The 27,641-nt window shown below is 43.5% G+C and overlaps 1 protein-coding gene across 1 annotated transcript; it reads right to left on the bottom strand.

The window, feature by feature from the left end:
- Positions 1-904: 904 nt before the first annotated feature.
- Positions 905-19,026, bottom strand: LOC133014491 (zinc finger and BTB domain-containing protein 7C). Its single transcript, XM_061081755.1, has 4 exons — positions 18,961-19,026; positions 2,703-3,446; positions 1,942-2,615; positions 905-1,508 (listed from the first exon to the last, which is right to left on the bottom strand). Exons 2-4 carry the CDS (start codon positions 3,417-3,419, stop codon positions 905-907), a joined length of 1,995 nt encoding a protein of 664 aa, XP_060937738.1. The 5' UTR covers positions 3,420-3,446; positions 18,961-19,026.
- Between the last annotated feature and the right edge of the window lie 8,615 nt (positions 19,027-27,641).

The following is a 27,641-nucleotide window of genomic DNA, read 5'->3' as shown; positions in this document are numbered from 1 at the left end:
GCAATTAACACCACAATGGCAAAACGTTTGTGTCTATGTACAATAGTGCAGACGAGGAGCTTGAATCAGAACAAGGCAGTGAGAGGAACATGACACATCATCTAACATCCTGATTTTGTTTATTTTTCAAGTGAGTTCCCCTTTGTTTTTGATTATTAAATATGCTGGAAACAATTGTACTTTCAGGACGTGTGCCAGACGATGCCCAGCTGTAATCTAATAGTTGTTCAAGTTTCTTTTTAATAACTGATCCTTTTCAACACCTTGACCCAGCCATCCATAATAAACATCAGGGTGAGATGTTTGGATGAAGGATTTAATTTATTAGGATTCTATTTTATTTATTTATGTCACTTCCCTTCTTCATTGAAGGATAGGGGAATGTTTCAGATATAAAAACATTTTTTCTACCATACATATTTGGTTATTAAATCAAAAATGTTCCTTTCTTTCAGGCCTGCTCTGGATGGAGGAAACACTTTCTTGCATATGAATTATTTTCAAAATAAAAGCCTGATTTTATCTTGCTTCAGAGGATATTGTAGAAATGTGTTAATAGATTTTTGAAAAAAAATGTATTTGTACAACCTTGTAGAGAATACTACAAATAACACATAACAGTACTCTGAAATGTTCTCCACAGTACCTCTTTTCAAATGATCTGCAAACATCCACAGGGCTGAAAGTATTATTTAACATGGTATCTTTGAAATTGTTTAATTAGAATGCGTTTTCCACTTTGAAAAACAAAACAAAAAAACACTGCCACATAAGTAGGCTTAGTTCACTGATCTCACTTTTCTTTTCTTTAAAAAAGGTGCTTTAGTTTCCTGGAGCTGAACAGACATTAAGAGATTAAAGAGATTTTCTTTCTTGTCTTTTGTCGTCCTCCGCAGACCAGAGTTCATTTGGCCGGCTCAGAGAGGGGCGGAGCGCGCTCAAGTCTCATGGTCCAGGGGTCAGAGGTCGCAGCATAAAATGGTGAGCGGGTAAGCACTTCTTCTCCAGCCAGAGCGAAGGCGAACACTCCTCTCTGCCTCCCGTCTCCTGCCTTCTCCTCCGCTGCGGCGTGCTTCCCTTCTGCTCGCCGCTCCTCCCTGCCCGAGCTCTTAATGCCCAGACCCCTACTGCCGAGGCCGAGCATCTCCCCAAGTCCGTGACTCTTGACCGCCTGGTACGCAGGGCTTAACCCGTTCTCCTCAAAGCGGTTGGTGGCGGAGGAGGGGGGGCACAGGAAGTTGCTGTTGGGTGTGGCCCGCCAGGCGGCCGGCTTTCGCCCTCGCCGGGGGCGGGAGATTCGGCAGCTCTGCCTCTTGATGTGTCGATGAAGGTGGTCGGACCGTGTGAAACTTTTGTAGCAGTGCTCGCACTGGTAGGGACGGACCCCCGTGTGGATGCGCAGGTGGTTCTTCAGGTCGTAGTTGTGGACAAACTTGGAGTTGCAGTGGAGGCAGATGTAGGGGCGCTCGCCTGTGTGCTTCCTCATGTGGATCTTCAGCTTGTCTTGTCTGAGAAAAGATAAAAACCACACGGTTTCTTACAAAATAGAATTGGTTTGAAAGGTTCACACTTAAATTACATTGCTGCTTTTTAAATCTTGTCCTGTACGAGTGAATTTAAAAAGTCAATATTATATTTTGATCTATAACAGAGTTTCTCCACTGAAAATGTACTGCTCTAAAAAAAGTAGGGGGAAAATAGACGAAAGAAGAAGGAAGTAGCTGAGAGACATATCACTAATAAGAAACGTGCGGAGGGGGCTTTCCACTTTCAGCTCTTTGATATTCAGATGAGATGGAAGCAGATTAACCTCAGTCTAAAGAGCTTGGGGTACTTTTCCGTTGTTTGACATAACCTGCTGCTGCTTTCTCATCAAAACACAGGGAAACATTAATATCTCAACATGATCTCTCTGTGACGTGAACAACTGGCTTCACATACCTGGTGAATCGTACTTCACAGATAGTGCACATGTATGGTTTCTCTCCCGTATGCGTCCTCATGTGTCGTGGCAGTTTCCCGGCTCCTTGGATGACCTTGTTGCAGATCGGACACTGCTGTGACGCCTTTGGCTTCATCTTCCTCTCCTCCTCCAGCTGCCAGGGAGGGAAGATCGCCCCCAGGTGGGAAGCCGAGCTCAGGAAGCTCAGGTACGAGCGGAAATCGGCCTCGTCCTTAATCTGACCCAGAGCGTGACCCTCAGAGGGCACCGACCCGGCGTTCACCGTGCCGCCTAGGCCCGAGCTGACAAACTCCTTCAGGAAGTCGCCGTGGAGCAGACTGGGCGGGACTTCCTCTTTCATCTCCTCCTTTATGATCTCTCTCTTCACGGCTAGGTCGAGGGGCCTGGAGGCCTCGCGCTGGGCGGAGTTGGAGAATGCATGGGGGAGCCGGGTTGGCAGTGAAGCGCCTGCATGGGAGTGTTGATGGTGGCCGGGGTCCAGGAGATGCTGAGGGAATGCTGGGAACTCTGCAGCCCACATGGAGGGGTAGAAGCCGGGGAAGAGAGGGGAGAAGCTGCTCCTCCGATCCAGTGTTGACATGCGAGGATACATCCCTTCCTGGAGGAGGGACTCGATGGAGAAATCCTTCAGAGCCCGACTCTCCATACTCTCCTGCAACACAACGACGGCATCATCAACCAGAAACTTGGAAAGAGTAATTAAGTCCTTTTTTAAAAACTTGATGTCCAGTGAACTTACCTGTTTCCCCCTCATGTTGTCTGGAGACAGCGACTGTGACGACTCTCTGTGCACGTCAAACTGCTGCTGGTACGAGGAGGTGCTCGGAGGCTGCGACTCCTCCCCCCCCGGAGGCGTCTGCTCCCCTCGGCTCTCCGACGACTGCAGTGACCTCTCGCTGACGTTGTCCTCCTCTTCATCCTGCTCGTCCCTCCTCGACCCCATGTCCTCCTCTTCATCTTCTTCCTCCTCTTCCTCCTCCTCGTCCTCCTCCGCATCCTCCTCTTCCTCCTCCTCCTCCTCCATCCTCCCACCGCCGCCTTCTACACCCCCACTGTCCATGATCTCCAGGCAAACGTTGATGATGCACGGGATCTCTAGCATCTGAGCCGCGTTCAGGATCTCTTTAACGTTGGACGCCGTCACGGTCAGAGTGGAGGTGTAGGCAAACTCCAGGATGGCCGCGAGGGAGTCCGGGGCCACAAAGTCAATTTCATAAATGGCCGCCGTGTGATGGGGATCTCCACCATCAGTGGTGGCAACTGTAAAGAGCTTCTTGAAGTACTGGCTGCAGGCGGCCAGGACGGAGCGGTGGGTGCGGTACTCCTGGTCACCCACGATGAGGATGACATCGCAGAGCAGCCCTTCACGCCGCTGCTCATTGAGGCTGCAGAGGACGTCGCTGCTGTGATTGGGGAAGGGGATCCCAATCAGGTCCTCTTCTCTGTGATGAACCATCCTCCTCTCTTAGTCTTTGGTGATAATCTGGATGGGAGGCAGAGACATTGAAGCGTTTAATGACACACGAATAAGAAAGTCAAACTGAAAGAAACACGTCATTTTGTGGAACCAAAATCTATAGCTTGGTTTGTTCCTCTCGTTTTTGCATGAGATTGACCTCAGCATCTGTTTTTCTAAAAGATTAACTGCAGCAATGTTTCAGAAACCCACAAGGTTGTTTTACAATACAGAAGAGATTCAAAGAATTCTTCAGAGAATTGAAAACACTTCAAGGTCCGTCAGGATCAAAAAATGTGTATTCTGGCTCACAATACATTTTCATTATACATTTCCTGAGATGTGAATGTATTTCTTAATTTAAAAATAATAAAGGCTGAACATTCTGTACAACAAAATACGACAGAAAAAAGAAGTAAGAAATAGCTGTTTGTATGAAGAAAATATACTTTTTATTCCAGATGGAGGGAAGACTCTTTGCTTTTAACGCTGTGTTAACTTTTAAGATGTTGAACGATCACCAGGGACTTTCCATTCAGTAAAACAGATTCTTAATTCTGTGACTTAAATGCAAAATGCCGTGTGACAAACACACTTTGGGGGGATGTTAAACGGTGATTCATTCAAACATGCCCTTTTTGCATGTTCAAGCATATAATGAAACAGGTCACTCCCCCGTTTAATATGGAGTGACAACAATAATAAGCAGCAGACAAAGGATTTTTACCTTGCTGTATGCTGCATGGATTACCACGAGACTTAGTCGAAGTATGTGGAATGGGTCAGGGAAGAACTTGTTAGACTTTGGCAAGGATCTTGATCAGGGGGAGGATCCTGGATTTTGTTTTCCACTTTCTTTAACATTGCGACATAGGGCTTTTGCAACATTTTACTTGATTTCTGTGAGAATAATTCTTGGATCCTGATGAAAAAAAATCTGCCGTGTTTAGGAGACTGATATTTATGTGTATTTTGGTGCATAATCCAAAAAAGAATCCACATCTAGTGAGTTTAAATGTGGTTGTCCTTGGTGGAGTTATGTGCTCTACCGAGGGCGAGTCTAGTTTTAGAGAGGAACGGATCTAACACCAAGAGTGGCAGCCCTGCTTTATTGAAATATACTGTAAGCACGAATGTTTGTGTGCCATCTGTGCAGAAAAGACAACAAGGGGTAAATACAGCATGTCTCCTTTCAAGCAAACATCACATCGGGTAATATTTAATCTTGAATGTGTTATCAGGATGTCTTGCAGGAAAGTGTTGAGAGCTATAGGTAAACCCATCATCTTGATAAGGCCGTGTTTGACTTGTGTAAAGGACTGTTTTACTTCTGCACGACACAGCAAGAGATCCTGAGATAGTAACGTCCATCCCTCTTGTCTTCCTCTGGCAGATATGAGCACAAAGCAAGCCGATACCTTCACATCAGCTGCACAGAGAGTGATTGGGATGTGGTGAGAAACAAAGAAAGAGGTCAGATTCTAGATGCTGTATCCTGTCAGATTGCTTAGTGTGCAACCTGGCCTCACGTTGTTTGACTTGACAGCAGATATTGTACAAATCTGCACCGAGTTCTCTACAATCTCCATCCCACGGCTACTTGAGCTCCTACCTGTTGATTCACTCTGCTGTTGTTTACAGTCACAGTGTTAAAACTCCCTCTGGCACAGTGCTCATTCATTCACATCTATGAATAGAGCTTAAACTTAGCCGTCCACACTTGGTGGTCACTGGAGGCATGTGTAGATAAATACTTTGAAGCGGCCCCACTCACCACAGCTGCATTGTTGACTGGCTCTAAATGGTCCAGGGCTGAAGCCGCACACGTACACACTCACACACTCACACACACACACACACACACACACACAACCTAGTATATCACTGTCTTGTTTATAGTGCTGCAGCATGCCAAATTAGTAAAAAAAAGAGAATTCAGAAAATCCCTTAGTTCACCTGCAGGCATACAACTTGGGTACCAATCTTACATGTAGTTTATTCTTGTCGATCCTGTTGCTAGGCTACTGTTGCTATGTTCATGCCATTGATACAGTGTGGACATAATTAAAATGTCTATAGGGGGGGGGGGGGCGGTAAAGGATATAGGCCCGCAGACCTGTGCCACTTCATTTTGAGCGGAAAACTGGGACAAAAGAGCGACAAGAGAAAGTTGCAGTGGCCAAACTGATGAAATTATGTTTCTAAAATCTTAAAGAATGAATGAAAAGAAAAGGGATTATATCTCATCGTGCAGTGCAAATAAATCCTACAATGCATCATATTGAAACTCCTCCCTCTGTTTCCACTCCGAACACAGCAGTATCCCTTTTTCTATTACATCTCACACCACAGGTTACATCCCTCAAAGTATTAGCTTTGGTAAAAGGTGAGAGAATCTCCAGTGAAAGAGCAAAGGAGGGATCGCATGGCCCTGAAAGTTCCCTAACAGGTTGCACAAACACCAGCGGAGGGGCCCCTCCCAGTAACAGCCTGCCAAGGCAAACAATAGTGCAGAACTTGGAACAACACCGGGTGGATAAGAGGGAGAGGGAAAAAAAAGGAGTCTGACTGGGAGGGCTAGGCGAACTCGCTGTCATTCGCTCGCCCTCGATCCATCCCACCCACTCCACTGGAACTATGGGACACGTGCTGCTGTTGCTGTTTGTTCGCCTTGTGCCCCAGCGAGCACCACTCCCCTCCATTCCCACTGTTTGCCTGCCGCTGGCTCTTAGCGGCCAGCCCCTAATTACAATGTGGAGAGGATCTAAGGAGGATGTGCCACATAGACAGGGAGGGGAGGAGGGCACAGCTTTCCCACCACAAGGTCCTGGAGCGACATTTCATCAGCCAAACGGCCTTAACCCTTTATACGCACACACACACACATGCACACACACTCCACCCACCCACCCATCAGCAGCCAGGGTGGGGACGGCTTGTGAAAGGGCTCTGATAATTACTGTTTGGGTCATTTGGTTCTAGATCATATTACTTTTCTGGCAGGACACATGTTTTTCTTAGTACTAAATCTGACTCAATAAAAAGTTGTCAGTCCAAATCAACCTGCTGTTGTACAGTGATAGAGTTTCACACAGTTTGATGAATTAATAAAGGATAAAAGTCTCATTTTATTCCAACAATCAGCTGCAGCCACTATTTCTGTTTATCTCGCAAGCATCGCTGAATTCATCGGGAATTTCAGTTTGGTGTGTGACACTAGCTGAGAACTTAATTATTAAGTTGACATAATGACATAATGGACAGTGCTGCTTCTTCTTTCCGGGCCGCCTGTACCGGCCACGTCTCCTCTCACGCCTCACTTAGTCACCAACACTTTCAACTCAGCACTCCCACCCCAAGTCATGTGTCACCTCCATTCACTGTCGTCTTTCTCCAGAGAACTTCATCTGCTTTCTGGGCTCTGATCACCACCTCCACTGCCGCTGCCGCCACCTCCACCTCCTCCTAATCATTGTCCTCTTCCTTTTCCTCTTCCTCCTCCTCATTCTCCTCCTCCTCCTCCTCCTCTCGCTACCCCTGTTGCAGCTGTATCATCATTATGCCCAGAGCGGAGTGACTAACTTGTCCCCAGCCCTGACCGCTCAGGCCACAAATCAGCAGCTAATGTCCATCTCAACCCTTGTCACGGACAGACACTCATTTGGCCTCTAAGCTACGACACCCAAAGCCTAGTTTATCCCTGTCAGGCCATTGCATCCACCTGACCCACATGCTAAATCACCGGCAGCCAAAGTTTACCCCTGTCAGCGACTGCCCTTAGCCAACACCTGCTAAACAACTGTCACAGATGGACAATTGCGAGGCCAATAATTTACAGCATTGACAGACAAAATGAGGAGAGGACATTCATTTGACCTACTGTGTGAGGTAGTCCATTATCACCAGTAACACACGGGTGCACCTGTTTAGCGAGTGTCTAGAGCCTATAGGAAACATACTGGGAAGTTTTAAAATTATTATTTTAATTGCTGTCACTTACAGCTGGAGTGCAGTGTATAATGCCAGCTACACAATGTCATGGCTTGTGTATTTATCTTTATAATAATGATGAAATGTCAGGATGGAATTTTAGCATTAAACTGCACAATTTGCGCCTAAAGTTGAATTTCACCAGAAACTTTTTTAAGTGAGTCCACTGCACATTTATGTCACTTTTACACTTTTACAGAATAAATGGGGATTTAAAAATGTTTTGCTACTGCACATTTGATTAATTCATACTTATCATTATTTTTTAAATATATTATATTTGGGCTTGAACTAAAACGTATGAATATTTTCATACAAAATCAGCCGGGGAGATAAACATATTTAATCTCACTCTAAACATATTGTCAAAATATTCCTACAAATTCACTAGTATATTTCCTTATTCCCTGCAATTATTTTACCAAAACTTCAAGTGTATTTTGTGCCTTTTAATTGATTCATTTATTACAAGTTTGATAGAATGAAATAATTTGAAGTAAGCATCTGAGATCTGGAGGCCGCTTTGCCTCACTCTGCTCCTCAAAGAACTTCTGTCCATTAAGAATCACCTCTGGAGCCTTAAGGGGAGCCCACAGCTACACACCATTATCTCTCTCACCCCAAAGTAAACACAAGTTTATCGTTGGCTGCATAATATCGCTGGACTGATGAGGAACATCACTTATATTATTAAAGTTTACGTTTGGTTAAAAAATATTATCTCCTTTCGCTTTATTTTTGGACACTCGGAAAACCATCTTCAAGCTGAATGCATAAAATCCTACAAAAAATAAAATGGGCTAAAGAAGAAAAGTTTCATCAAACAGTGGCAAGTGTCGGTTAAACGCTGACTAAAGCTAATGAGACAATCAGGGGTCTGTGATCTGTATTAAATTATTTGACATTATTTGTCAATATCTGATACGGCGCTTAAATATTTATATACAAAGGAATCCCCTATATTTTATTTCCCACAGACACAGTTATTAATAAATAATCTGTGCATCATTTCATGAAAGAATGCAGCGAGTACAAAGAAACGTTGACACCTGAATGACAAACAGCAGCTTGTAAACAGTCCTGATGGGATTACCGGTCACTGCATTTTGTAACTAGATGAGCTAAGAGGTCTGCGAGCTCCACTTGGCTGTAAACAATAATTTGCAGCTCAGCCTTTTTAAAAATCCACAACATGTTTTTTTATTTTTGGCCACACTCACCAAACACCTCCCAACTTAATGAATTACCTGAGTGTTTATGTTGGATTCAAAGGGACAACGTCGTATATGGATGTGTAATATCTAAAAAGTGACATGTGTAATTACTGCCTGCGACGAAACACATAGTTAAGTCTACAAAAATGCTCAACACTTCAAAGACATGTTGTGATGCTGTAAACACTCAATGCCATTTCCAGACTTTTTATGGCACAATATTTACACTATGGCCAAAATGATTACACGCGTCATTAAGTGACTTTATTGTCCTGTTTGCACCTTGTCAGGCCTTTATGATCTGGAGCAGGAGGCTACAACATAATAGGTGTGATGCACATGTGTACACTGAAGGAGAACACACGAGTGGAAGCGTGTTCACACAAACACACATACACTGTAACAATGGGACTGTTATAGACACACACACACATATGCACAGACTTGCTCCAAAAGTCTGGCATCCACATACATTCACATGTCTTATTGTTTCCCAGCATCCCACAGCTCCCAGCAGCCTTCACCTACCGTACCTTCACTTTCTCGATTTCCCTCTCGTGCCTTTTTTTGTTTTATTTCCAGGCTCCGCGGCTCCTCGCTTGACCTCTCAGCATTGCCCTCTTTAATTGAAACACAGCTGTCTCTCTCTCTCCCAATCTCTCTCTTCTTGCCAAACTGTCAGTCAGTCAGTCAGTCCATTCACAAGCTCCTCACACCGGCCACGGTTGCCCATTCATAAGAATAATACATAAAAGAAAAAGAAAAAAATATAAAAACACCCAGGGAGGAATATCCAGAGGAGAGCGGCAGGAGCAGCGCGGCGGAGGAGAAGCGGAGAGTGTGGTTCTTGGGTCTGTCTGTGAAGCAGCGTGGCTGCTGTGTGGAGTTTCGAGTCAGCCTGTGTGTTGTGTGTGGCTCGTGTAGGACGAGCAAGGGAGTGAGAGGCAGGGAGGAAGGGAGGGAGGGCAGCAGCACTGCGCTGTGGAGATGTCGCACCACTAGTTTTTATAGCAGGGTGGGTAGCTGGAAGATAATAATACCCCATCCTCCTCCACAACACAAGTTTAAGCGCACTGTGTAATAAGCCCATGGCGCAGACACCCTCTGATTTAGGTCAGACAAAATGAATTTTTAGTTGTGTTAGAGTGGATATTGGTATAAAGGGACCGGGGCAAAGGAACTCGAAGGGGTTGTTTGGGGAGACTGAGGGAGGGTAAAAAAGGAAAGGGAGAAAAAAGCAAGCGAGAGAAAAGTTGGAAAAACTATTTTGTGCCCCTCTGTTGGTTAGACTCAAGCTGAGCTGAGGAGATGTACAGAGGCAGGAGCACAACAGCAGCTGGGAGGCATGTTAGTTTGAGTTTTATACCTTTTTCAGATGGAGTCATGATATTTTCTTAAATACTCTTGCATCATATATAAATACTTAGAAAACTAACAATAGACCAATTCTCTGGACCTGATTCAGGCTCTCAGACAGGCGACAAAAGGTGCACGGCCCCTGCTAATGCTTCCTCACAACACACAACTGAAAACACCCACCAACTTGAGAGGAAGTATTATTTTAAAGTCAACACCAACTGAGGTCTGAAATACCACGAGTGATTAATGTGCAGACTTGTTTTCATTTTTAGTTGAAACGCACCCAGGTTTAAAAAACCAAGAGAAGAGCAGAGAGGCCAATGTCAGATTCCTGGTTTGAGTCAGAAAGGCTTCAAAAAACAGGGTAACGGTCGGCAAGCACACGCCGCCACCTCAGTCTGTGGAGAGGAGGAGGAAGTCCATGCAGAAAAGTGCAAAAATAAGACCAGCTGCTGAAAAATGTACTGAGGTGAAACCAGGTTCAGGAGGAGTTCTGGGTTGTGGCGAGCAGAGAAACAATTTTTGCAGATGTGCATCGAGACAACACTCAATGGCAGCAGGAATGGCCTTCAAATCTGCTTCCTGTTTTGTGTCAAAACGTGTGTGTGTGTGTGTGTGTGTGTTCATGACAAGGTGAGAAACCGAAAAAAGAGAAAACTGAAAAGAAAGAAGGATAAAAAAAGAGGTTTATGTTTTGTATGAGTACGCATATTCACAGGATCTGAAAGACCCACTGGGCTTTCCTGTATGACATCATCAAACCACGCCTTTTGTTGTACTTGGAGCAGGAAAATCTTAACATGTTCTTTATTTAAATAATTCATGTTTTCATATCTGACCTTTTTTGTGATCATAAAATCAAATGTTAGAATTACAATTAAGAAAATTCTTCGAAACCAATATCCCAAGAAATAACAGAGTGGGGTTTTACCTTATTAAGTTCAGCGGTAGAGTTTTTGAGTAACACAATGTTTTTTAAATCAGAGCGGCAGTTGGATTTCATGGGTAGTTGGGTGTCAAACCAGTGTTTCAACAGGGACCACTGTTTATTAACATTAAAATCCAAAGAGGGATCTCACAGACAATATATCAAAAGTTGTGGCGGCTAAGGTAAAAACTAAGTTGAACAATCCAAACTAAGCAGTCCTCCATTCATAAAGGTAGAATATGCACTGAGCCATTGTTTTCTTTGTGGTTTCTGGACCTTCAAATCTACAAAAAAATTCCTAACCATCCATAAAACACGAGCGACAGTCCTACTGTGAAAGCAGTCGAATTATGTCGAGTTAACCTCCGCAAACAAGTCGACATCAGAGTGCTACATCAGACTGCTATGCCCACTTCCCCCTGGGGGAAAACACGGACCAAAGCAAACCGCAGCCCATGCCCTGGTGGTTTACACTGTTTTGTACAGGGTGAGAGCTGAGGCCAGCTCACATTGGCATCAAGTATATATAAACAGGGTTAGCCACTAACTGCTCACAGGCCGGCCAGACAGCCAGAAAAACAACAGTTGCCATCCTATAAGCTGGGCTATCGTTTCTTAACCCGTCACGGCCGTCACAGCAGCACATTGCCCGTGCTACCTGAGAGGACCACTTCAACTTGGAAACTAAAGCTGCTTTCAGACACGCGACCAGATATTTTACTGAAATTGTCCAGAGGGGCTGTATATGTGTGAACGAACATTTTTGGTTGGTCAGCTGCGTCGGACATTTTCTGGAACTTTTCCCAGCAGCCCCATTGTGAAATTTCTGAGTGAGCCCATGTGAAAAAACAGCAGCAAAATGTCCTGGAAAATTCCCAGTGAGTGAGTGGACGTAAAATCTTCCCACTCCTGCTGTGTTCCTATATGTGAAAGGCAAATTCCGGAAATGGTCCACACCAAATTTTCTAAACATTTTCCAGAGTTCATGTCTGAAATCGGCTTATGTAAAACTACAGGCTGTTGTACTGTCAGATTTTTTTATTTAATCACAGTGTAGCATGACTGAAAGGCAAATTTATATTGAGATAATACTTAACATATTTCTTATATCATAACACAAGCATTCAAATTCCATTTTCATCTTACTGTCACATGCATCCTTCTCGAGCATTTGGCTACACCGAGATGTGGTTAGTCCTGTCGCTGAGCCGAGTGCTAACACTCCCAGGACTCAAGGATTCTAGGGGCTGAGTCAGCGTCATGTGTTTAGTCTGTTCAGTCTGTCTGTCTGTCTGTCTGGCATCTCAACGTACCTGTTTACCGTCACCTGCTGCGCCCAGCAAGATACACACACCAAGACACCAGATTGGCACTTTGGAGTGGGGGTGGGGTGTGAAGCATCATTACATAAAGTTGATATCACAGAGACTTTGATGCTGCACTGAACTTGGCTTAGTGAACAGTATCACAAACACACTGAGGGAACTTGAAGCAGAACAGATACACTGAACCTGACAGGGTCGTCCTTGTTGTGAATTCAGTTATTTGAACCTTTTAGCTGTGAATTCTGAATGCTTAATAAGATAGAAAACCCTTTATTAACACGTTTTTCTCCCATTTCTGCAGCTCCATTGTGTGATCCAACACTGCTCGACTGTCACACACGCCAACCACACATCCTCTGTTTGAATACACCACTTTTACACACACACACACACACACGTTCCATTCTCTGCACAGTGTTACCACTTCCAAAACATCAGAACTCTCCATTCACTTATCTACGGACCTGCAGCGTTAAATCAGTTGGAAAATTACGTGGTTCTTGTTAGTTGCACATTCCCCCGTAAAATATAGGTGGTAGGCGAGTGTGCAGTCATTTCATCAGCCTTCACTCAACAAGCAATATGTCCCAAATGCTGTTTGCAGCACCAGATCTTAAAAATAGTTTGTGCCAGAACGTAGGTTTACACTGGTGCAACAAACACAAAGTGGGGCAGCGTTCAGCCACAGGTAACGTTACTGTTGAAAATAACTACTTTGTAATAAGTGTTGTTCAATCATGTAAGAATGCAAACAAGTTTATAGTCGTTCCAAAGTGGCCAAACTCGAATGCGGTTTGAAAAAGGTGGCGTCATAAAGAGGAAGCAGTGATAATTGTGATAATTGTTGAATAATAACTGAGACGGTACTCCACAGAAAATCAACAGCCTTTTTAATATTTCGACAGCAAGTGACCCAATTTAGCATCTGCGTATGTTTAACTGACATTGTTATGTAGTTGTTTTAAAGCATGCTTGTTTTAAAGGGCCCCCTATTTTAAGTGTTAAACTACATGTGTCTGTAATCGAGCTTGGTCGGGTTCCAAACTAAAACAGAATTCATGTTGGGTTCAGGTCGGGCTTGATTAGTGAAAGAAAATTGAGACCCGAGCCGCTCTCTATTGGCCTCTATTTTGGCCTTCTCTGATTGGTTGGTAGAATCAAACTTCAGAGGAGAATGTTTTTGCTCTACTACCAGGCTGCGTATTGATTTGGGTTATTTGACAACACCTCCTCACATTAAGATATTCTTCTTTCATTTCAAATCAAATACTGGAAAAAATGTACATAGAATCATATAGCTTTAAATTCCAGGTTGCAGCAAAAAGCAAAGACAAGATACAGGCAAATCCAATCAGCCTGACTTGTGCCCTTTACCCTGGTACCTCGGAGGCCAGGTGTGGGGAAAGGCAGGAAAGGGAGGCAGTCATCCCCCACAGCGTCCAAAGATAGTGCATCACATCGCAGCAGCCTCCCCGGTCTACACCCCCCTACCTCCAGAAGGTCAAGGCGTGAGACACATGCACAGATGCAATGCTGCTTTAAACACAAAGGGAGGCAGGCCTGTGTGAAAACCACACTGTACCTGTGCCTTGCTCAATCACAGACACACACCCATCTGTCGGTGCACTGAGGTCATTAGAGCTCACCTTGGAACATGCCATTTGGGTGAGTGAGGTGGGGGGCATTCACTCACTCTAACTTTCTCCTGTTTGGTCTTCTTCTCCGACATCCTCCTAATCGCTATTGGATTCTTTGCCAAAAGGGAGGCTAAGTACACAAGCTGCATATTTAGAACTGGGAGTGCTGGGAGAGACAGTTACAGTGTTTCACAGGTGGCCATAATGCTTTGTGTAAAGTGTGTGTGTGTGTGTGTGTGTGTGTGAAGACAACTTGTATGTCTGTGGTGATGTTTACTGAAGACAAATATCATTACTCTTCATGTCTGCGTTGCTGGCATGCACTTTTGTTTTCATGTCCTTGATAGAATGTGGAAATTTATTCTGTACCAGAAAATGCAACAAAGTGAACAAGGAGTCGACCCCCCGACCTCCACCGCCATGTTTGTACTTCTGAATGCATTCTGCTACTGTGTTGTGCTCATTTGATTCGCTTTGTGTGAATATTTGTGTGTGTGTGTGTGTGTGTGTGTCTGTTGGCAGGGTCGCGGGGTGAATGAGGACAACGCCGTATGGTGATAACGAGGAGGAGGCCAGCCTTGGTGGGACAGCCTCTGTCTGCCCTCAGGTAGTGTGTGTGTGTATGCATGTTTGTGTGTGTGTGTGTCAGCAGGAGAGCCCTCGGGCACTCTGGAACCTCCTAATTAAAACCAGTCAGGCTGCAGGGCAAGGGAGACAGATGCCTGTCATGGCACACGTAACACACACACACGTACACACGTGTGCACAAGGTGGCGGACCGCATTGAACCACATGTACACTCACACATGCACCAGTGTGATGCGTAGGTCAGCTATTTTTGGACAATCACTTCCCACCCACTCAGGTATCACACAGGTAAGTAATCTGTACGTGACCCAGATGACAAACACAAAGCGGTGAAATCAACACACTCTCTACGACTCGTGGTTGCTTATATATTAAGACAAATAAAATGTTAACATATATGAATGTTAAAATTGTTACCTGACCTGTTTATATGAAACTTGAATGATGGAATCCATCACTTATTTTTAAAAGGCTAAAACAAATGTGGCCATTTTGTTCAAAATCCATAAGTGAACTCTCATTAGTTTTATTTGCACCTGGAAATCTGCTGGATCGTGTCCAACACACAGCGAGCGTGCCTCACACTCTCCCTCACATGCAGTCGTGACCCATTCCTGCTTCCAGATTGACACATCTCTCTTTCCCCCCAGCACAGAATGAGACATAATTGTGCTGAATATCTGTAGCCTGCAGACTCTGTCACATTTCTTCTCTCTCTCCGTTCCCCCATGTACGGCCCAGAGCTGCAGGCAACCACATATAGTACTTAGCAGGCTAACTGCTGTTTGTCTGGGGTGGGTGGGTGGATCAAGGCATGCTTCTCTCCTTTCTCTCCCAGTGATTAGATAGCATAAGCAGGCCAGCTAGCCTAACCCACACACTCATGTCTCTAAAACTGCCATCCAGCCCTGCGTTTTCTCTCACTGCCTCTCACACACAGGTGGGTGGACCCACTTATTCAACCCAGATCTTTCTTTTAGACATTATGAAATCGTGCTCTTTTTTTTTCTCCCTTTCTTCTTTTTTTTTTTTCATCTAACTCTCCGATGCTGACTGACATTCGACTCTCTATGATCCCCGCAACGTCTCTGCAGCTCGGTTCTATAGAACAAGAGATTACATTTTCAAATTTACTGGATGATATCCCCCCCCCCCCCTTTGTCAAGCTGGCAGGCATGTCTCTTTGCACTTGTCACTGTATAGGCTGAGGCGAGGTGGGTTGCCAGTGGTTACGGGGGCCTATTTTCTATTATCGAGGTAACATTCAGGAAACACCCACAATTTGTTTGTAAAATGCTTCATTGCACAACCGCATTACAAATTGTGGCTGCCACTGACATTTCAAATGTTGAAGTGTGTGACAAAAAATATTTCTCTGGTTATTGCCACTCTACTGGGAACCGTGCAAACACACAAAGCCACATGTATTTTCAGTATCATAAGCAATTTATAAAATAAGTTAAATCAAGTTTAAAATGAAGCCATAACTAAAAACGAATGTTATTTACTGATGCATATAACACAATTTATGTATTTATCCGGTGCAAATGAAGAAAATAAATTTCTAATATTACAGGATGTTTGCTGTAGTTTCTCATAATTGTGAGCAAAAGTGGCTGAATGTGCTTCGAGGTGCAGGGTTAATCTATTTGAATGTTATCAGGCAGAAACTTAAAAGTGATATAAAAAAAAAGAAGAAAGCAACATGTACGGAAGGATTAAGAATGGTGGGAACGGATAATTGGTGCGATCGACCTGCGGCAGCGCGGGTGCCTGCCTCCCCGGCTGCTTGGTCGTTCGAGCCAGGTGCCGCGTTTCGTGAGGAGCACAAAAGTACACAAATCCCACAGAAGGAGCTTTTTTGGCAGGGCTCGGGCCTCCCACCCACGGCAGCCTCTTCAAGCCTCCTCCCATCCTCTATTCATCTGTGAGGGGCGGCTTACTCACCCAGGCCGACTCCACACAACAAAATCTGGACCTCCATCCTACGGAGGGGGGCGGACGTGCACGCACGCACTCGCAAACGGCTACTCAGCCATGATAGACATATACAACCACAAGCGCATTCATTTGAGCATGAGGGGTTGTTTTGAGGGTGCACACGTAATTAGCCATGCAGTTGACACGTTGTCACACAGGTTTGATTAGGTTTGAGCGTGGTTTGGAAACACTGATTCCACAGCTGTGATAAACTGGGTCACAGGAGGTTAAAGTCAGATTGCGTATCCCTCATGTAAAGGCTGTCACATGGACATGCCCACACGCTGTCAGTTGGGAAGAAGGCGTGTGGACTCATTCGCTCGGTCAGTCTCATCTTGAAAACATCATTCCTGCAATAATGAGGCCACACCCTTACTCACTTGACAGATTCAAGCCTCTCGCTCCTTCCGTCAAGTGCGTTCACGCTCTCCCATACGTCCACGCACTCACTAAACACACAATGCCGGCTTATCATATATAGTATACTATGGGTGAGAGAGTTCGAACATGAAGAGATCTGCCTCGGGTAATGTTTGTTAAGCAAACTGACGTAAAAGAGGCCCGGTAACAAAAGGCCTGAGTGGATCAGGTTAAATTCAGATAATCCTGGAGACAGAGAGACTCAGAAAGACAGCTTCTTTCTCAGCTCTCTCTCTCTCTCTCTCTCTCTCTCTCTCTCTCTCTCTCTCTCTCTCTCTCTCTCTCTCTCTATCTCTCTCTCTCTAGAGTAGGTGTGGTGTCTACTTGACTTTTTATCCCCATGTAACCCCGCTGTGACAGGAAGAGAGCTCTGTAGGCCCTGCTTTTTTTTTTCAAGTGATAAAGGCCGATAACAGATTCAGACTAGGATACAAGTGTTATTGCAACAGAGTTTAGGCTCACTGAAAAAAATGGAGATTCAGAGTACAAAGTAGTAATTTTATGAGAAAAAAGTTGTGAGAAAAAGTCTTAGTTTTTGGCAAGGTGACATGTTAAAGGGGGAAATCAGAATATCTGCTTATCTCCTGTGTTGAAATGAGGGATGTGGACCATTTTGTTTAGTTATACTTTAGTGTAAGTTTCACAAAATACTAGATATTGTGGCTCATCAAAATTATCATAAGTATCGGGACTTGAAAAGAGCTAACCACGCTACTTTGGTTGTGATCGCCGGTGAGGTTGCTGTTGGTTACATCTGCATGAAATTCAAATGCAATAGTTTTTCAAAGAGTTTGATTGTTTCAATATTTGGGATCCAGAAGGAGTGAAACTGTGGCAGCCGCTGGTTTTCCTCTCTGCTAATGTCCCCAAAAATGTTTTCTCTGTATTCTCGCAATATTAAAGCTTTGTTCTCACCATGCTCGAAAACCTCATGAAAGTTATTACATATTCTGTACATGCTGCTTGAAAGCATTTTAAGACAAAAGTTTTCATTTTGAGTTTCTTGCTATTGTCTCACACCCATACATTGTATTATTTATTATTTAAAGTACACTTTGAGGAGGCTATGTTTTCTTTTCTTTTATCCATCATGTGTCTGATAACAGAGACAAAGTTTTTGCCTGGATACAATTTTTTATATTTTTATTATTTTCATTTACTCAAAGTCATATAGTTGATTTAAAAATATGGGGGGGCTTGTATCAGCATTTTATAGTTTATGACCCTCTAATAATATTCTTAAAGTTTGACATTACTGTGTGTGTGTGTGTGTGTGTGTGTGTGTGTGTGTGTGTGTGTGTGTGTGTGTGTGTGTGTGTGTGTGTGTGTGTGTGTGTGTGTGCATAGACAGGAAGAATGAAAACATTCTGAATGTCACACTTCTGCCCCCACATCTGTTGCACAGAGAAACTAAATCCGTGGTTACTTTCAAAGTTAATTGTTAGTGTGCAAGATCGCTAACTGATTAAACAGAATCCTGGAGGACAGATGTCATCCCATGTGTCTTATTAGCACCATGTTATTTACAGAGCTGACATGCTCTCAGACTCTAATAGATTTAATCTTATACCCCCTGGGGTGGCTTCTTGTCGGCAGATAGTTGAGACTAATGAGGAAAAACATCATATAGAATATATAAATCATGCACGATGATTCCTATGCTGGTGCCACAGTAACAAGCAAGATTAAAATTGATGTGATACTTTCAGTCTGTTCCAGCCTTGTCATGCTTTCACTTGCTTCCTCTTAAGTCTCGGATTCTACAGAGTGAGAAGGACGAGGATTCCGCCGCATGCACATCTGCAGCAAGATGGGCACAGGAAGGTTTCCGGAGGGCACTGGACATCCCTTTATGAAGAGTTTGATATATGGACCCAACACAGAAACCCTGATTCTACAAGAAGTCAGCCACCCTCAAGTCTGATTCAGGAGCTCACTGGGTCGCAGACTAACTCTTGCACGCTTTGAAATTTTGCCACAACACACAGAAAATATGAACCTCTCATTATGACTTTTTTAGGATATGGGAAATAGTCGCACAACGAAGAAAAAACAGAACAGAAATGACAGAGGAAGAAAAGGCTGTGAGATTTTACTGACCTTTAAAGAAGTTTTGAGTTGAGTTGCTCTCACGCCCTCAGTCCCTGTCAGGGAAGTCAAACGCTGTCTCGGCACGGGGCAGACATGTGAAAGTGAGAGCAGGCGAGATAGAGTCAAATTTGCTCTGAAGGTGTGTCAGTGATTTGGGGGAGTGAAAAGGTACCGTTCCATGAAGCGGTTATCTAAGAAGCACAACAAAACAAAAACTGCTACACCCACCAGCCTCAGCCAACACCCCTCCCTCCCTCTAAACCAAAAGTATTTGGCAGCGTTCCCTACAAGTCCACCTGTGCTTAGGGGAGGGGAGTGACACACACACACACACACACACACACACACACACACACATACACACACACACTCATGGGCCAAGCCTAAAAAACAGCGTGCAAGCTAGGACTGGGTTGTGGTTGGGTAGGGACTTAGCTTTAGGTGCCGAGGGCTGGAGGGCAGAGGGGATGGAGGCCTGGAGGTGTGGAGGCAAAGACAAGTTGGTGCAAAACGAGGGGCAAGGGGTGCAAAGCTGCAGCACTGAGTTTGATGTGCAGCCGGACGACTGGGCTGAGATTTCAAACAGAGAAAAGTGTGCAAGGAAACACGCAGGGTTGATCCAGTGGGTGGGTGTTTGCCTGTGCCAAACAGGAGCTAGAGGGGTTCATATCAGGTGTCGAACAAAAGACATATCAGGGGAGAAATGAAAGGATTGAAGAAAGGTGGTGTGATAGAGACCCGGTGACAGTATCTGAGTGTATCTGGGCGTGTGCTCCAGTGTACCAGCCTGTACCTGGCAAGACGCAAGAACCATTGTAGTGCTCTGAAGGCAATAATGCAGGGGCAATATAATAGGAAGGTGTAATGAGTGATCTGAATGCTGCTGGAGGGGTCATATTGGGTGATACAGGATCAGTATTGTTGGCTAAAAGGATTAATAAATGAGCTCCAGAGAAAAGTGGGACATTTAGACCAATATTTCTATATTGGTATATTCTCATGACATTTTATCAGAATATTAAAATATCATGTGAAAGCAGTGTGACAACATAATGGGGGTGAAACTGACAGACAATTGTCTCTTGAACCTGGACCTCCCCTCAGCTTCACAGAGCTTGATAGCGAGTGTCCCTGTTTGACCTGCAGTGTTACTGTTTTGAGTCACCGTGTGGCTTTTAATTCGCTCTATCACTCAACTGAAGACATAGTTGTAGCTAGAGAACGTAATGGAACTTTTAGCAGCAGCTAGATATTTTCTTCATATACTGGTGGAGACCAAAAACAGAGCTAACAGAGTGAATGTTGGACTTCCTGATACCAGGTAGCCAGAGATGCAACATATGATGTTGCTCAGTTTCCGCTGGATGTCTATAGAAGTGACTGTTCACTCACAGTGTTACATTATCAACCTAAAAGGTGATGACACATCACATGTATGGCTGTTTGTAACAATGAACGTCATGACAGCTCCTGAAAAGAGAAGCGAAATCTTCTGGATTGCCCCCTGGTGGATGGCTGCAGTACAGGTCATAACCCCTGCCTCCTCCATGTTAGTAAATGGGACATTGGTGAAACAAATAAAGTATACTAAAGTCTGTGTCCTGTAAACTTTAGGTTTTCTGTCATTTAAGGTTAGTGTTTTTCCTGATAAGCTTGGTTTAATTATGTATTTGATGCTATAAAACCAGGATGTTACATCATGGTTGACTTCACATAGCCCTCAATTCTGCAGTTCCACACTATGATAAATGTTGTACAGACAGCAGCAACCGTAACTGAGATATTTTGTCTTCTATTTTTTGCAGTATTGTGTTAACAACTTGTTTCCACTGCCCCAAAGTGGTAAAAAAAAAATTAACATTAACATAGATGGTACGTGATGAGTTTTCACAATCAACCTGTGCTTCATTTGAACCACTGCTTTCATAAATCTGAGCTGAACGTAGGAGAACATCCACACAAACATGGGGAGAAGATGAATATTCCATCAAGAAGCAGAAGCAAAATCTTTTTACTGTGAGGTGCAAATGGAGGTAAGGACATCACGTGTGCCCTAACCTTAATGGGGGGTGTTTTGTACGTGAACCTGCAGGGTCCAGGGTGCAAAACGAACCCCCTTTGAATACAATGATGAAGAAGGCTTCTGGTACATGAAGCAGCAACTCTTAGTTACACCCACATGCTGCTGTTGCTTTCATCCTGCCACCTGTGGAGTGGGTGTCACCATCCTATCCACCAAATCTGTCAGATAGACCGGTTTCTGCTCACGGGCCATGTTTCGGGTGATTGAATCTGTTTTATGAATAGCTTTTTTGTTGTGTTGATTTGTTTTTTTTCCGCTGCCGGCTCTTCTCTCCCCACACAGTGAAAGTTCTTTGCTTTGAGACAAGATCATGTTAAGAGTAAATGATATGCTTATACATTAAAAGTAGAAGAAGATAATAAGGGAGTACTGTAAGTGAAGAAAAGTCTTCTTAGTTAAAAATAAGAATACAATTATTTCTCTAAATATGCTGTAATGGTCAGTTCCTCTGGCTTCCAATCAAAGTTTTCAACTCGAACGGCAATTGGTGGAGCATATACCTCCGCCAAGTCTCAACAGTCCCCTTAGATTCAATCAAGCTGCACCAAATTGCACACCCTCATAGATATCCCTCCCCCACAACATCTTCAAGCTCCGTGAATTATTCCCTTGGAAGGCAGTGAAAGTGTTGAAAAAAACGGCCCATTTTGAAATGTTAAAGACAGTGAAACAATATCTGTTGCGTAATCTTGCTCAAACAAACATAAAAATCAACAAACAAATGGACAGACACATGGTGAAAACATTCTCCTTGGTGTGGATGCAAGAAACCTGTGTAGTGATCAGGTGGAGGCCGTAAATATGGTGCTTAAAATATCTTATAACAAATCTAATATAATTTTTGGGATGATGAAAACAATGTCATCTCTCTCTCTCTTTCTCTCTCTCTCTCTCTCTCTCTCTTTTAAGTGTATGCAATTTCATAATGATGTAATTTAGCATATGATGACAAAAGATGGTTAATCTTAATAAACTCTAGATTGTGTATCTAATCTTCTTACAAAATTGAATCTATTATACAATGTTAATTTCTAACTTGATGGTGGCGTCATGATGACATCACTCTTACCAAATGATCATAAAATATTTTTCAATTTATACAAGTATCATTCTCACCAAGTTTGGTGAAAATTCATACATACATTTGGTCCACTTAGGGCACAGTGTAATTGGGGCGAATTACAAGAAAATATTAAAAAAAACATATCTTTGCTTTTTCATCTATACAACTTTCTGTAAAGCCACATCTTTTATTAGCATCTTGATTAAGTCGATGCCAATTTGATCGATACACAAATGCAGAAGACAACAAATTGGCAGAGACATGCTGAGCACCACTACCATAACACATCAGTGATTCCAACTTGTTTAATGATCTTATACATCCTATTAAATGAAAATGCTCTTTGTATGATTCTTTATTTCTTGGTTCCATCTGTTCGATGTCAAATGCACTGTATGTCCGCTGTTCTCTTTAAAAAACTGGTCCATCAAGCTATAGAACTCGAGGCAGTATCATGGGTCTATGGGTCAGAGGTGTGTAGGTGTGTGTGGGAGGTGTCAGTTTGTAACAACACCACCAACATTATCACCAGCTCTTTTTGCTTTAAATCGTTCAAACGTATGTGGCCTGATTCCCGAGATGCATCCACCCTTTTTCCCCCGTTCCACCTACTCCTCTGTAAGTTCAATTGGTACCATCCATGTCCAGATTTGTTGGCTTCATCCTGAGCTCTGGAAATCTTCTCCAACTGAGTCGGTGAAGAAACGTGTGAAAAGTCCGATAAACAACTGTTTATAGGTGTGTCCAGGTGCAACTACAAGGTTGCGTCGCTTGTAATGTTGCTGCCTCAAAGAATTGTGGGGCGGCATTTCCTCCTTTACTTTCATAAAAGGATGGTCCGATGTTTCCTATGCTTAAATAGATAAGTTAGGAAACATTGATGCTCCTTTCCTCATTCTTTGGCAAATTCGAACAGCTCCTACTTTGGCGTTCACTGCCAACATCTTAAAGGGGCCAGGCTTGGCTCGTAACAAATATCTTTTAACTCGCTTTGTGATACTGTATTATGTTATCCAATAAGTGTGAAATGATATGCTTGTATCATCAAGTAGGCACTAAGTCATCTTTACAAGTCATATTTATGTACACTCCCTACCCTGAACAGTGGATATCACACTTGATATTTTAGCCTGGACTACAATGGTGGACAATCCGACTGACCAACAGTGTCATCTGTTGATTCTTGCTGCCGTTTGGATTAAAGTAAAAACACTACCTCAGTTGGGTGTTTCTTCAAAAATTACTCACAGAGAATTGAATGCTGACAGCCAATGTCCATGCAATCCATCAAAATTCAAACAAACTTGTATTGTTTTCAGTTGTGAAAAGCTAAAAACAAGTTTATTGAGTTGTTAGAAATGTGTCCTGCATGGTAAAGCCTTCCTGAATTCATGCCTCATCCATCACGAGTATTGTTTGGGTATTTACACCATCGTGATAGAGGAGGAGGAGATGAACATTTGGTCCACAGCAACGATATTTGTAATGTTGAACATGTGTGAGACCAGTGTAAACAGAAACAGCTTTCCTGCGGTCTGTCAGCTCAGTGTCAGTGCTCTAATGTACTGACCTCAGACCAGCAGTCTAAAGCAGTCTGAGCTGTGCTATGTTAGCATGAGCTGAGCTGTTTGAAACTGATACTCTGACAGAACAAACGTTTGTATAAGTGAGGCCAGGGAAGTTTTTACTCATCAAAATTTGCTGTGGTGCAAACTATAGGCTGAAATAGTAGTTTACTTACAGCACAGAGCAGTTGTATGGAGGCCCTCTGCAGAAAGGGGCCCTATGCACCGTGTTAAAGCATTAAGGATGAGTTGTGGCTGGCTCATACTGGTAAGTGTGGTAAATTGTGGTATTTTTGGTTGCAGACATAAGCTACTCTAGTTGGCCTTTGATTGAGGTTCCCACAGCACAATGGAAGCTGAGAGGGCACTCGGAGAGAGCTTACCCCGGCCAAGGCTAACCTGGTCTTGGGTCATGTCCCACTTCTACTCCGAATTTCATGGAAAATGGTTTTGTAGCGTTTGAGTAATCCTGCTGACAGACAAACTAACAGTAAACAACTGCAAGCCTAAGCTCCTCCCCCTGCAGATAAACATCCAAACTAGACCAGAAAACCCAGTTCAAGTCCTCACCAGTTTTGGAATTAGCAGATGGCACACAGTTAGATCCGAGCACACACCCAGGGGTGTGAACGTTCATGACAAGGTGGGATTGGCTAAGCTAGGTTGGTTTAGGGGCTAAAACACAACACGCACAATTATTCACCAGCCATTGAAAACATGCCAGCTACCCATAGTAGATGCAACCATTACTGGGCCTCAAACCAGTTTAGCATGTCTTACCATAACAGAAAAGGAGATGAAGCCAACATTTCAGTAAAGAAAGAGTTGAAGAGAAAGAAAATGGAAAGTGAGGATGAAAGTCAGAGTTTATAGGTAGATTTACTTTGACAAACAAAAATAACATATCCTTCATATGAGAATTTTGCAACAGAAAACAAGAATTTTCTTTGGGGAAGAAAGATCATTGCACACAAAAGCACAGGTTGAATATGTCTCCCTAATGTAAAGGGCAGTCATCTACTTCTTTTGTGTTTTTTAATAGCAAAATTGAAAATTTCCATTCAATAGCTAGCCACATCTCATGCCATTGCATTTAAAGCGTTCAAGCTCCTTGGCCTTGAGGGATATTAACAACAACTCTGGAGCAGTAGATTTGAACCGCTTCCTGAATAGGCCTGCTGTTCCCTCAACCCCTTGGTGGCCATGGTCACCATAGAGACTGCAGAGTACTTTACTGCCTGGACCAAAGAATGTCTGTAAAGATGGATGATGTGCACCTTTGATATAGATGTTGCCATCTTGCACTTGTGACGTCATTTGGAGCCAGTCTGGATTGTGAAATGGAGCCACGTGATGATGCATGTGCACAAACAATAGCAAATAACATTTCACTCCATTTTATATCAACAAATGATTAATCAAATCCCAACAAATGACAATACATCAACGTGGTAAGAACTACCTAAAATGACAAAACACCATCTTTACAAAATCGTTTTAGGTGTGTATTTGGACTTTTTAGGCAAACCATTGTCCCATCAATGAACATGTGGAGTTGGAGTTTGTACTTCACCAAGCCACCAAGGGGCAACTGCTATATTTTAGCTTTTTTACCATTGCAACAATTAGGTAAATGTCTCATACCAAAACTGTAGTGCTTATCTCTGGCTCCCACTTCAGCTGTTTGGAGGAGACCAGACACTGATACGGTCTTTGACTTGTACTTTAAGGAAATATTTTTCCCTTTCTTGCTGAAGCTTAGATGAGAACATTGATGCCACTCACAACTTTTTAAGTATGAAGCTAAGGAGCCTGCAGCCAAATGGTTTAGCTTAGCACAAAAACTGACTTTTGTATCTTGGCCTTTCTGGGTAGCTGGGACCGGATTTTATCCATTTGGCTACTGCTACAGAACTCCTATCAGAGTCAAAGATTAGACATCTTTGTATTTTCTTCTCTCACTCATTAGCACCACAGGGGCTGATGAGAATATCTTTGTAACTGGCTGGAGGAATGACAACCCTGTTGTCAACAGGATTGTGGACGGAGATGCAAAACTGGTGCTTCTGCATTTTGATGTTGTGATATGATGAGGTAATTCTATGAGGGTCTCACCTGGACAGGAAAAGATTAATCAAGTCTCCCAAACATTCAGGTACTGTTATGTGCCGTGGTAGTTAGTACAAGTGCCAACCCTACAAGCAGGTTCAGGATCTTCAGTTCAACCTTCAGGACAAAGACCAACAGGAAAGTGTTCATCATCAACAACAACATAACTAGAATATCGTCTCTATCCGGTTATGCATTCCTTTTAACCCGGAAAACATGTTTCAGAAATAAATTACCGACCCTTTCTGCTTAATGTGTTTAAATTTGGTTTTGTCCGACTTTTATCTGCCAATCTGAATAATCAAATTTTTATTATTCTGTAAAAAAAGAGGAAGTATAAAGGGAAGACAAAGGTGAAGAAGAGCTCATGTGAACCAGTTCTTCCACCTCGGGGCCACAACACTGGTGCTGCGTTAGTGAGAACCACCGGCACTGCCCGTCTCTCAACCTCCTCCACCCGTCCTCCCCCATATCCTTTCCTACTTCCCCCACCTCTCTTCCTCTCTCACTCATTCTTCCTCCGTCTCTCCATCCCCTCCCTCTCTTCCAGCCGGCCCCACCACATCGCCCCACCCACAGCATGAGAAGACCGGGAGAGGAACATGATCTAACCACTCTCCCAGAGATATTACCTCAGATGCCACCCCCACCCCCCTACACACATACATGCACGCATAAACACACACTCCTACCTCCCCTCTGTCATACCCAAGCCCATGCACTCCACCCACCCTTCCCTCTGCACCCCCTCCTCGATCTCCTCCTCGTCCTCCACTCCCTACAACACTGCTGCCAGGCCGTAATGTTTTTCTTAGCCTCTCCTACACAGTTTTCACACAGTTTCCCTCTCCCTCAACATACAGCAACATCCCACTCACCCTGGGCCCAACTGACCCACAGAGAGAGGAGGTGGGAGAGCTTTAGGTGGGCAACAACGCCACCATTGAGGGACAAGCAATGTGACTATTTCAGTAACTGCCAAAAAAATGTAATCAGCAAGAAGTGTGAACATGCTTCCACGCTCGTTCTCTTTTAATGAATTTGAAAGAAAAAAAATGTTGGGCTGTCACGTAGCATCTTTTCCAGGTTTCGATCCTTCAGCTGACCCACATTTTCGCGCCGCTTACTGCGCGCTGACAGTGTCTGAGTCTGTCTCATTGAGGCCGTGATGAAGTGGGGTTGACAGGATGTGGTGTAGGATTCATTTCTCTCCACAGAGAAAGACAAAGAGACAGCCTTAAAAAGGTTAAGCTTTCTGTTATCAGCAGGTTTCAGTATCTGCCATCGGTTTGTTGTGGTTTTCTCAGTAGGCCCCTTAAACAGAAACAGCATCCATCTGTGGGTCTCAGCAGATATGCTCCCCTGGTGTACATGTGACTACAACTCACGAGAGAGGAAGTTAAAAATCCACAAATCTCTTACCCTAATATAATTAGCGAGGTGAACTTATTACACATGCATAGTTACATAATATATAACACAATTTCTGACATATATACAAAACAAAAAGAAAAACTGCATCATAATATTATACATTCAAGTAATGTGCTTATGAGTCCAAACTTTTTTTTTTATTATAGGAAACAAAAGAAATATTACCAGCTTAAAGTTTAATTGATAACCCTCCAGGATTTCTTTACACTTCCAATAACTAACTTTTGTTTTGCTTCTTGTGGGCAGTGGAAAAAAGCTTTATGTCAATATCGAAAACAAACAACTGCGCTTGTATTACTTGTTTACATATCCATCAAGTGTGGATTCATTATTATTAATTTGTGATGAGTTGTTTTTCTGGCCATCTGGTGAAATTTGGTCCAATATTCCCTCTCTTTTAGCTCTGTTTGGGTCTCCACCGTCTCCAGGGGGAAAT

This window comes from Limanda limanda, chromosome 1 (genome assembly GCF_963576545.1).
Source record: "Limanda limanda chromosome 1, fLimLim1.1, whole genome shotgun sequence".
NCBI lineage: Eukaryota > Metazoa > Chordata > Actinopteri > Pleuronectiformes > Pleuronectidae > Limanda > Limanda limanda.
The sequence above is the reverse complement of the archived record's forward strand: the minus strand, read 5'-3'. Positions and strand labels throughout refer to the sequence as shown.